This window comes from Semicossyphus pulcher, unplaced genomic scaffold, assembly GCF_022749685.1.
Source record: "Semicossyphus pulcher isolate SPU_LCO1_2020_fin unplaced genomic scaffold, fSemPul1.0.p SCAF_7, whole genome shotgun sequence".
In the NCBI taxonomy this organism is placed as follows: domain Eukaryota; kingdom Metazoa; phylum Chordata; class Actinopteri; order Labriformes; family Labridae; genus Semicossyphus; species Semicossyphus pulcher.
The window spans coordinates 16,152,225-16,164,963 of NW_027211748.1; the positions used below are offsets into that span (position 1 = coordinate 16,152,225).

The 12,739-nt window shown below is 41.2% G+C and overlaps 1 protein-coding gene across 1 annotated transcript in view; it reads right to left on the bottom strand.

The window, feature by feature from the left end:
* pde1cb (phosphodiesterase 1C, calmodulin-dependent b) overlaps window positions 1–12,739 on the bottom strand; it is a 111,630-nt gene that overhangs the window by 75,703 nt on the left and 23,188 nt on the right. Inside the window, exons 2-3 of the mRNA XM_069684430.1 lie at window positions 9,564–9,614; window positions 8,745–8,910 (exon numbers count right to left, since the gene is read on the bottom strand). Of these exons, the coding sequence (XP_069540531.1) occupies window positions 8,745–8,910; window positions 9,564–9,614 (217 nt within the window). The remainder of the gene's footprint in view (window positions 1–8,744; window positions 8,911–9,563; window positions 9,615–12,739) is intronic.

Here is a 12,739-nt window from a genome sequence, read left to right on the forward strand (position 1 = left end):
AGAAGCGACATGGCACTCAGAGGCAAGTGTTAATGCGGAAAATAAGGAAAAAATACACAGTAAGTGTTGAGTGAAGTTCAGAGGCTCACAGCAGAGTCTTGATTGAACAGCTTTTAATTTTCCCCTTCACTTTAAACAACAATTGACCAGCTGCGTGGAGACACAAGGCATGAATTGCACATTCCTCACAACAAGTGCGACCATGAGACTACCTTTGAAGAATGTGCACCACTAACCCACTGAATGTATATATATGGACGACACGTCTCCATCTGCTCTCATTGTACGAAATTGAAACCAAAATAGCCCCCGTGACGGGCGCTGCAATCTTGCGATGGTGACGTCATTTGGAGACAGAGTTGTGCAGTAGAGATCGGCGGGTGGAGCCGCCGTAGCCACTTCCGCTAACCAGAACACACGTTTCCTCTCGCTGTTCCTCCTCTACTCTGAAATTTGGGAACAGATGCAGGAGCCGTATTTGTCAACAGAGCTGTCAATCATCCTTTTTACAGCATCAAATAACTAATTAAAAGTAAACTCGTCAGAAAAATGAACACTTGGACATAAATCAGCATGATAAGAAATAACTATAATGACAGAAACCATGTTTGAGAAAAAGAATGTTGGCGTGTATTTTGATTATATGTCCCATCTGTTAACATGGAGGAGGCGGGCTTTATGACCTATACTGCAGCCAGTCAGCAGGGGGCGCTCGAAAGGTTTTGGCTTCACTTTTACGGAGCTGTCATGTCGTCCATCTTTGTATACAGGCTATGCACATCTTTCACCCAACCTTCACTAGTTGCTAGTTAAACACTTTGTTAAGCCTGTTAAGAGACAGCTGTCTGTGACGTGATGCTAACTATTGTCTTCTGAAAAGTCAGACACATATCTCATGATGCGGATCTCTCAGTAATACTGAATAAGCTCTTATATTACTAAAGAGAAAATACAAAAAGCTTCCTACTTTTTCACACACACACAAAAATCTATTCTGTGCTGCATAAAACAGCAGAATAAAGAATGCAGCCTTGAGAGAGAAGTGGCCTCAAGCCTTTGCACCCAACGAAGCTCAGAGAATACCTTCATTACATTGCCGGCTGATGAATGAAACGCCTGGAGGAAAAAAAGCACAACTGTGATAATGTGGCTTATTTGGACCACTGAATGGCGAGAGGAACAAAACAACAATGTGGAGAATGTGGTGAAGTATTAGGGAATCTCTGAAGGCTTTTTCTCCTTCTTAATTATATGTTGTTGCCGCAGCATCTGACTGCAAAATAGTGAGTTAATAGCAGCCTGAAATTCTTCTAACAGGCGCACGAAAAGGAGAATTTGTCACAATTAGAAGCCAATTTTAACGGATAGAAGAAATACAGCTGAATGTGAATAGATGCTTTGCCTTTGGGGGGCTGTGCAACAATAATGTATGTCTGAATGAGTGATTCAGGAACAGAAAGGAGTTTACACATGAAGCACACGTTCAATTCAATTTCAAGACTGATGCACCAACACAAGATGCAAAAAAAATGTACAATATGTCCCTGATTGTTCACAAAAAAAGAGCTAACGTATCAATCCTTGTGGGAATGAATTATTCGTATGACTATGACGGAGGGACTCGCTGGAAATTACGCTCTGCTAAGGTATTCTTGTCACCGCGCTCAGGCTCCCTCAAAGCTCACACATCGAAATCAAGACGTTAACAGCCTCGGCCATTTGGAGGTACATGAAAAATTCAAATCTCATTTAAATTTTCCAGGCAAGTCGATAAGGATATCTATGCATCAAAATAGCAATCGCCTTAGCGGTAATGGCCACATTTTGGCGAAGATCATCTATCACAAAATGTGATTTCCCATCTATACTTCATTGCTCTTTTTGTATTGGATGTAATGGAGATGGAAGGATGGGTGGGAGAAATTGAGGGCACCCAGCCGTGTAGCTATATTTATTTGCACAGTGATGGAGGTGGAAAAAATACTCCAGAGAAGAAAACTTCCCATTACTTGATCCTCAAGAGAGATTCCAGTAGGTCAGAGGTGATGCATACCAAAGCTGAGCTGAGGAGGGGAAAAAATCAGGCTCCAGAATTTGAAAAGCAGGGCGGTGGTTGACATGAGGAAAGGCCTCCTCATGTACATTATGGAGTTACAAGGGTCCAAAATTAATTGCATGAAGTGAGATTTCTTTACTGTAACACAACTACTGTTTTCCAGCCCTTGTGTTGGACTGAAATATGTGACATAAAACAAAAGTATTTATTCATCTTTGGCATTAAGTGATTTTCAGCCGCACCAGTTGTTAGTCAGTCTTCCACTTTCCTCCACATTGGAATATCTCAACAACTAATGGCTGGATTGTCACTACATGTGATACAGACATTCATGATTCCCAGAAGATAAATTGTACCGACTTTGGTGATCATCTGACCTTTCCTCCAGTGCAACCATGAGGTTGATAATTGTGGTTCAGAATGAAATCACGTGAAATTTACCACAAAAGTAGATTATAAGACGCAGTCAGTTTTTGGGGGGTATCCCAGAGGGAAAAAGGTTTTCTATAGCTATTTATTAATAAAAACTTTAGTGACTATTTGAATTTATTTTCAATTGAAACACATTCAAAACACACAAATTACTGCCTACCATCTGTTGTCGCCATGTCGAGTTTGCAATCCTGTTAGCTAGCGTGTGTTAGTTGAGCTCAACCTACGGTAATGTTGATTGTTGTGAGGGTGGCGGCTATAACACAAAATACCATAACACAATAGAAATACCTCTCTTTGCATTTTATATATGGTCGCACCAGAATATAGGACACCGCCCACTTTTTAGATGAAGAATTGAATGCATGTATTTAAATTGCGTCTGCTACAATAAATGTTACGGTAACTCGAATATAGACAACTGACATAAATTATGTATGTGTTGCAACTACAGCAATTCAACTTGCGACCAATGCTAGCATACTGATGTTAGCATGTAGCTCAAAGCACTGCTGTGCCTTCAGCTGTAGACTCAACCTGGCAGCAACCTCACTGGACCAGAAGCCTGACATACCAACAGCCTACCAAGTGTTTGCCTACCATGTTAGCAAACCCCTATCTACACACATACTACTGCTTTAGCAGGCAGAGAGCAACATTGGATTTTTAATGGAGTCATGTTTCTGGCCACCTGCTGAGTGTAACTTTGCACTTGCATTTTAGCACTGGTTTAATACCCAAGTGTCCTCAGAAGCCCCCTTGTTAAGTCTACTACCACCATTCACAGTGACCAGGTAGATTATAGTCGGCCGTCTAAGCTAGCTGGAAATGCTACCTACACTTACGGGAAAGATTAACAGAGGCTGCAACCATACAGTCTAAATGCAGACTGGATGACCTGAACAGAGAGCTAAAAGCAGCTTAAAGGTGTAAATAGCTCAGGCGTTGGGTGTTCCATTTCTTTGGGAACGGCAGTACTAGATCTCTTAATGGAAAGAAGGAGTTATTTTAGATTGTGTATCTTTTTAGGTATTTATCAATGTATTTATAGTTACTAATTCCTAAAATAGTGTTGTAAGCGTATCCTTTGAATGTTTTAAGGGTATGTTTCTTTCTTCCTAACAACTGTATATTTGCATTTATCTGGGTGGCTACCTGCACAAAATTGCCCTCATAGAGATCTATGAAGCTGAATTGTGTTGAATATGAAAACTGATAAACAAGTTCTACAGTCAAGTATTTTTGAAATCATCCGAGTTTTCCCAAACCATGAATAACAATACTATCTTTCAACTAAAGTTTACATTTTGAGAAAAAGTCCAACGCCATGTGGCCACACTCAAAATCCAGTTTGAATGTAAGGTCTCCAAAACCCAGTCCAAAGCCAGTGTTTGTGTCTACGTGTTTGAACATCATTCTAAGTTATGTCTCTGTCGCCAGCAAATTATGGCCACCATAAAATAGTCCATTGTAGATGGTGATTTTCTGGCCAAGAGTTCACTTCAGGGTCAAGGCTCAGGAAACGCCCAATTCACTTGTAACTCACAGCTCAGAGTGACAAACATCACAGCGATTTATGCTGCGCAGACAAAATACTGTCCTGCCTCCCAGCCTGTGAGTGCTCTGATCCTTTAACTATATTAACCGACAATAAGATGAGTGCAAAGCCTACAAAGAGGGGGCCTTTCAAGTCATGGGTGAGCGGTTTGCGATTCACACAGTGCATTTAAAGGCTGTTATGCGGGCAAAGTGAATGCACTGTTATTGAGCGAGGTCGGAGGTTATGAGGTAAGGATGCGGTCAGATTCAAAGAAATGTCTTTAATGTACTTTCAGCCTTTTTGTGTATTTAATCAAAGGAAATGGATTCATCTGAAGACAGCAGACGTCAATAGAAACATACACTCCAAACCTTCTCCAGAAGAACGCACAATATATTGCAGTATTTTGTCCTAATCCATCAACACTTTTTAATTATGAGAAATAAGGATCTCACATTTGATTTAACCGAACTCCCCATTGAGACACTTTTCATCTACACTTTAATCAATATCCAACAAAACGTATTTTAGTGAAAGATTGTAGGTTTCAAACGAGGGAATAAAAATATTGATTTAAGCAAACTTTGGAAGCATTTTCAGACTAAACTTTGGATAACTATATCATTATTTTAGTTTCCTGTCCATTCTCAAACATTACATAGCACATCCTAACAGAAATATGTGGTGTCATGTGGCCGCAGTGATGCAGCTCTTTAACATCATAACTGTGAAGTCGCGCCTGGATCATTTTGATGAATAGCTCTCCCGTCGCCTGTGTGCTTCCAGCCACACAGGCCAGCGGAGCCTCATTAACCGGCTGGCGAAGCCGGTGATGGAGCCTGCTGCAGCACAGGGGATGTCAGCGGGGGTCTGTGAACCTGCGGCTCCGGCCAAAGGAGGGGTCAGCCTCTAAAACTGTGGGCTGCCACGGAGGAGACAGCCGCCTTAATCAACTGCAAAGTTCACAGCGTCACACAGCATCCAATTAACCGGCAGATACATCACAGAGTGTGAAGACCGTTAGACTGATGGTGATGATTTCTGTGAGTCTGTAGCTGTGTCTCAATTTAGGAGCTGCATCATTTGTATTTGACGTATTTCAAGGCTGATTTCAAGGCGTAACATTTTGAAGGCTCCTTCAGATGTGGAGGAGGATCCATCGTGTGCATCCTTCATTGCCCAGCGTATCCTAAGATCCATTGCGCACCAATTCAAACAAGATGGTGGACTCTTACGCGGCCAAGGAAAAGTTTTTGGTTTCCACGAACAGCTAGCGATACAAAAGCTAAAAAATTAACTTATGTGACGTTAGTAATGATAGCTAGTTAGCCAGCTAGCTACCTGTTGCTAGGCAGAAGGGCTGGCTCTGTAGACCGATGTGGGCCTATGTGGGCCTATGAATGACTCATCCTTCGTAGCCCGCGTCCTTCGAAGGAAACAACCCCTGAATTGAGCCACAGCTAATTTGCGTGATAGTTTTGATGCTACAGTGTACAACTGTGAGACTACAAAAGAACAAATTAATGGGAAAAATATTTTTTCTCTGTGAATGTGTTGTGAATTTAATTTGTTCTCAAAAGGTTTCTTTTCCATTAGTCACCATTTAGTAATCTTGTAATCAAAGGTAATAAAAGTATCTGTTTCCTGGGCTCAAATCACACGAGAACTTTCCCTAGTGTAAAAAACAATGGTAATTAGTTTCTGATAAAAAGGTAATTTAAACCATTGAGTTAAAACTTATCCTTCGCCCAAAACCTTTCACGTCCTCGTCTCTTGGGACCAGAGTGGAAAAAGCTTGATTGCTTTTTGTGCTTTTTTTTTGTGTTTCACCCTTTTAAAAGGTTCGGCTGTCTCTGCAGAGATGCAATTTATAACGGACAAATGAAAATCAATCAATCAATAAAGTTAGTGGAATCGGACGAGAAGCAAGTGCTAATGGAAATTATGTTGAGTGCATTAAAGTCACACGCTGATATCTAAATGAGAAGAGCTCAAATGTTTGTCTGGTAAGAACGGAGATGATTTAAAAAGCTAATTGAACATGTGAAAATGAAGTTCGTCATTCTTTGTATTTCTATCACTTGCACATTGCAATTTGTATAATGAGCTGATGGGTAGAAGTAAAAGTAGGACTTGTATGTGCAACAAAGTAACAGGTGCATTTACAACAGCAACTGAATAGGCACATGGCATACAATTAAACATAAGTGGCAAATAGTGAGAGATTGTGGACTTTAGGGTAAATAAAGTGGGGTAGACAGTCGCTCAGTCTGTAGGGACTTGGCTTGGGAACCGGTTCAAGTCCCAGTACGGGCCAAGTGTGGAAATGGGGCTGGTAGCTGCAGAGGTGCCTGTCAAGGTGTCCTTGAGCAACACACTGAATCCCTCAACTGCATGGGCTGCATGTCCATGTGCATCCCCCTCATTCTCTCCATTAGTGCATGTGTGTACTAACAAATTAATTGAATTTCCCCTCAGGCATTAATAAAGTATATCTTCTTCTTCTTCTAAAGGCGGAACACTCTGCTATACATATCCCATTCAAAAAAAATTGCCAGTTTGACCTTTAGTGTGAAACCCCAATACAGCCCATTCAATAGCCAGCAAGTGCTTTAAAATGCAGAAGGCACCTCTAATGAGCAGGAACAGCAGCATGACACCAGCCGCACAGATGAGTCAGCGTGTGTTTATACACTAATGGCTGCATATTGTTTTGTGTCCCTCTAAGCACGCACTCGACTGTGTTGCAGCAGCAGCTGTATTTCAGCAGTGTCTAAAGTGTCGGGCAGCACATTGAGCTCATCTGGAAATAGATTAAATGAGTACAAATAGATACAAAGATAATCAAAGAGCATTGTTATCTGAGGCAGGACTGGAAAACTGCAACCAGCCGAACACATTCAATTAGCCGTTAGGATGCTTGAAGTGAAATGGTCTGTGGAGTTTAATCAAAATAGTGGAAACGCTTTGAAAACACAATCAAAACATTGTACATCTCACCACATTCAGAGAGACCTCCGCAGACTTTTACCTTCATTCAACCCCGCTTTATGACTGCCGTCCTTTAACTCACTCGCTCCGATCCTGCCCGCAACCGATCACGTGACCCCTCTCCATTCTCCAATAAAATCTAATTATCATCGCCTGGAGAATAACAGCCAGCTCTGGCCTCGGAGGTGACACGCTGGTTACATCATTTTATGGATTACTGCTAGTTCCGCAGCCATTTAATCACCTTGTACCATAATCTAACCATTTGTCATTCAGTCGTAGATCCCCGCAAGTCCCTGTGGATTTGCCCTCTATTAACCACTGGTGGCCGGACTGAAGACTTCCCCTGACCTTGGTGGGACTTCCCAGACAACGACATGAAGACGAAGATTAGGAGTGTGAATCATATGGACTGGATGCAATGAAAAAAAGATGAAATAAGCTGATCTTTAAAGGCCAGATTGTTGTAAAATCACCACATTTATGATGTAAAATAACAAAAATGTATTAAATAAACAACAAATTGGCAGGGAGCTTTTTTTCTTTTCTTTTTTTTATGCATATTTTAATTTTATTTATACTGTTCGTGCTACTAAAATGAATCATCCCCTCACAGGCCAGTAGACAGTTATGCAAATTGTGCAGCCTCAGCCAGAGATTTAGCAGCATTTGGCTTTTTCTTGGCATTCGTCCACCAATCTGATTAAACTCCCTGATATATGACGCTGAAATAAGTCGCCGTCTCTCCAGACAAATGAACTGTTTCCCCAATGGAAGATATGAGTGCTTTTAGCTGCCCCGCGCTGACCATGTTTTCCTTTAAAAATCCAGGCTGTGGCTTTTAAACGAAGGAACAGGCTGTGTCCAGTCAAGTGGAAAATCGCTTTCTCCTTGTCGCCACCCTACTCTGGAAAAAAAGGACCTGTGTTCTGGAGGGGGAGACTATGGCAGAGAACAGCAGCACGGTAATCTGAGATAGCACAGAGAAGCACCACAGAAGAAGAAGCATGTGTTACTGCAGTGAGACTTTAAGAAAGTAGAGAAAGAAGATAAGATTCCAGTCTTAAGAGCAAACACCCCATAAGTTGTGGATCTCTGTGGACGCTTGCTACACCTATCGGCTTGCCATACCTCCCTGTCTATTTAGCATACAATCAAAAGCTTGTTATAGCGCACGAGGTGCATTTTCAGCATCCTGTGACAAATGCTCACTCATCGCCACCTGCGGCATTTGTAACGGTCTCCAGAGCCATCAAGGTTAATTGGAATCAGGCGTTAAAAGACGTTCAATATTCTAAAAGTGACAACAAATTATGTTAATGGTGGTTTGAAGTCCTTGTTCTCAAGGTGGAATCAATCATGCCCACGTCCCTCGAGGTCAGCAGCCATACATAGCAATTAGCACCGTATGTGTGTGTGCGCGCGCGTGTATCAAGAATGTTTAATGTCACACAGTAGATTATCCTTTCCATAGAAAGCAAGAGGGTGTACTTCAAATGTTGCCAACTTAATTATCACTTTTACATTAATCAGAGTTCAAAAATAGAAACTGCAGGATGATGCCTTGTTTCCTCCTACATGCTAAAAGGTGTGTCAACTGTATGCAAATGAAGCCCGTGCAAGATAATGAGCTGGACATGGCTGTCGATGTCCCCCTGCAGCGCACACACAGGGTTCACGTCATTATAATTGACAAACAGAAAAGTGAAACTGTAAACAGCAAACCTGATGGCCGTTTTCTCTGTGGCATCTGGTTCATCTGCTGCAGGAAGGTCGTCGGCCAGAATCTCCTCAGGACTTCGCGGGTCATTCAGGGGGGCCTTCTGCTCTTTGCCTTTGATCCCCATCCCCGCCGTGATGGCGTTCCACAAAGCACTCTGGGACTTTGAGCCTGCAGAAAGATAAAACAACAAACACAAAAGTAATTCTGCATCATTTTATGTAGATCAAACTTTTTATTTATGTAGCAAGAGTTGTACATGATTCAACAAAAAACACAATTGTTAAATCTCCACTTAACGTGCATGACAATATATCTCTCTGTAAGAGTGAGTGGGAGGATTGAGCGCCTTTGTAATGCTGCCCCCATGTGGGCGGATGTTGTCAATGCCAGTTTATTCAAAAAAAGAAACCACCTTATTAGAACATACAGTAGTTGGCTGCTGCAGGTATGATAGCTTTTGATCTCATAGGCCATTTTCTCAGCTTACACAGATTTCAGAACATCTGTAATATACTGAAAAGAAAATAACTGGTAGTTTAATTATCTGTTGACAAACATCATATATACGGGTGGATTAGGGTTGGTGGCAGCATAAGTATTTCTAGAAATGCTTTCAAATGCAATCTTTAGCGTTTCAAATGACACTAAGATACGTTCCCCTCCATTTTACCCAGGTGGTGAGAAGTCACAGAAGCTAATATCTCATTATCTCAGGATGAAATGACCCTGAAATACCGGGATCTGAAAGGTGAAATGATTTGAAGTATAATGAATTGATAAATAATGAAGCATGACTAATAGAGAGAGAACGTTTCACTTACGTGCAAAACTGGCTTGTGGTCTGTTGGAGCTTTCCGCATCTTCATTGGCCACTGGAGAAGAAAAAGACAGAAGACATTAAAGTGATGTATGTGCATGAACGTGTGGAGCTCTAAAGTGGTACAAATGACTGTACATTCATCTGTGATGTAGATTCGTTGTTGCACTTTGTAAGCGTTAAATATAACAAATACTAAGATTAAGAAAATCCCATTTAGCAATTTAAATGTGTTTAATGTGCAAAAAAAATGCATTAAATTCAAAGTTCACAATGAACTATTAACAAAGGCACATTTTCATCGTCATGAGTTTTAGAATGAATTCCATCAAGTCTTTATTTCAGATTGTTAATAGCATAGTCACACAAAATAATATACCCCACATGCTGCACAATCAATTTTACAATTTTAATAATGTAGTTATATTCACTTGTCGATTATTATTTGTTAATTTTTGTATTTTGTTTTCTTTGTGGCCGTGGAAGGGTGCTGAGCACCTGACCAGTCACTGGCAGGATTCACTCAAGGGTAGCAGGTGTGTCACTGTGATGCACCAGGAAGGGGACACAGGTTTCACCAGATCAATGAGAGGCATTGTGAAAATGTTTATTTGCTTTGAACTGGAATCAATCAGCTGAAGCGTACATCTTGACTACACATTCAACTTCTTGTTACCCGAGTACGACCAAACTGGAACAGCGCATCAGTGGCCTTTTGCCGAATGTAAATATTTTTGGCTGACCGCCGGGGTCAGCCCAACACATGGGTCTGTATGTGACTGACTAACTGAGTGACTGAGTGACGGTACTTTTAGAGCGATAGAGAGAGAGAGTTGCGACTTCGCAATGGTGGATCATGGAGCATATTGGACCTCCAATGACGCGACTCTCTGTCTATACGGCTCTGGATACTTTGTTCGGGGAGGAAGCGGGGCTGCTCCTCCGCTGCTCGTCCGCTGCTCGTCCGCTGTCGTCACCTACGTCTGCAGCACGCACCACCTACTCAAACATGTTGTCATCGGCCTCATAAGGATAGTCCTTGTAACACATTGACCTGATGCAGTCAGCCACATGCTAGGTTTTGACCTCGTCTTGTAATCCTTTTTTCTTACTTTGACAAATAAATAACCACTACCAATAAGAATCTAATGTAATGTTTCTTTTAGTATGTTTATGCTTCAGTGTATGCTTCTATTTTTTTGATGTATTTTTTTTGACTGATATAAAACAGTCAGGATAAGGGGTGGGACAAAATATCAATATGTCAATATGTCAATATATCGTCGCCCTGACTTGTGCAATACAATAATCGATATATATAGTGCCATATACCGATATTTTAAGTTAAAAAACTCACGGCAACACTGTTTCATCTCAGTTTGTGTCAAATTCTGTTCTCGTTATCGTGGGCTACATATAGCGTATCGTATCCTGAGTTACCCTGCGATTCCCACCCCTAGTCAGGGTGGTCATTTACTCTTCCATTAAACCTTAGAGTAACATTGAACTGTGATTGTGAATTGTGTACTAATTGTGAATGCGGTACAACTTTCAATTCAGAGACTGGTGCCCTGCCGGAAACTCTGCCCACGAAACGTTCACACGAAAGATGAAGAAACAAGGTGAAGAAATAACATCCCTTTCACAGCAGAACATGAACACATGTTTCTCTCAAAGACACACAACAGCTAAAGGTTACATTTTGTGATTACAAAAAAAACACCATTTCATTATAATCAAGGTTATATCTGAAAAGGGAGTTTTACAGGCATGTTTGCTTTGAAAGGCAGTCCTAGGCAGCAACCAGAACCTTTAATGGAGCTAGTTATCTTCATTTAAAAGTCATTCATTAGTTAGAATGCTCGTCTGTAGAAAATATAATTCACATTATAACTATCAAGGGCATCTTTTAGTCATTTTATGATTTGGAAATACTGCAGTTTATTAAATGGCAATTATTTAGTTGAACTTTATTCAAACGACTGATAAAGTGTCAATGAGTCGGCCTTCTTCTTCTTCGTCTGTTGAACTTTTTTTTTGTAACACTGAAGACAAAGAGTCAATTCTGAGGTTTTCACGGACATAAATCTGAGAGGCTCATTAACAGATCCCAAAGAGGTCACAGGTTTTCGAGTTTGAACAAGAAATTAATCCATATGAAGGACTGCAGGGAATTATATTTCATAGTTTTTCCGCTGTAATTGGCTGTATTCACAAAACCCACAAACCCATCAAAGTAAATGAAGGTCACTGTGCGAAAAGGAAGTCAGTCTGCAGGATGAATGTGCAGGTAGAGACAAAGCAGGTTACTTTCTTTTTGTAAAGAGCTTCACTTCATACACTGCAACTAATTAGTGCGACATTTCTAAGAAGTCAAGATATCATGTGATGGAGCTAACATCATCGCTACTGCCCAAGTGGTCAGGCTTAAGATGTAGCTCCCTGCTTTGCTTCAGTGAAGACACCCTACCTGCTGGCTCCTGCTTAGCTTTTTAGTTTTCCTACTTTTTCCTTTATTTCTCATAAGGAAATAAAACTTTCAAGGAGGTTTATTATTAATTCAATGATCCATCCATTCATTATCTATACCATTTATCCTGTTGAGGGTTGTGGGGCCAAACCCAGCTGTCATTGGGCGAGAGGCATGGTTCAGCCTGGACTAATGGCCAATCAGTCACAGGACTGACACATACAGACAGACTTTGATGCTCACATTCACACCTATGGGCAATCTAGAGGTGCCAATTAACCTAAGGAGCATTTGTGATTGGACTGTGGGAGGAGGCCGAAGTGCTAGGAGGGAACCCAGGCATGCACGGGGACAACATGCAAACTCCACACAGAAAGGCCCCCTTTGTCCGAACGAATATTACCCTATATGTAATCATTTTAGGATAATATATGACAAGTCTAGTCTGCGATCGCCTACTTTGAAAGGCCTTCTTCTACCTAGAACATTAACACACGAAAGACAGTAACTAAGTGGACTTATATGATTTTGATCTGGACTTCACTACCCATCTCTGCTCATCAAAGTTGGTGACAAGGAAGTTGAGTCCTCTAAACTCTACCAGCCTTTGCTAACGTCTGACATCATAATTTCTACAGAACGTGCTATATGGAAACCAGTGAAGTCTGTGCTGTGGGGGCTTTATACCTGCTGGGATAAGCTGGGTGCTT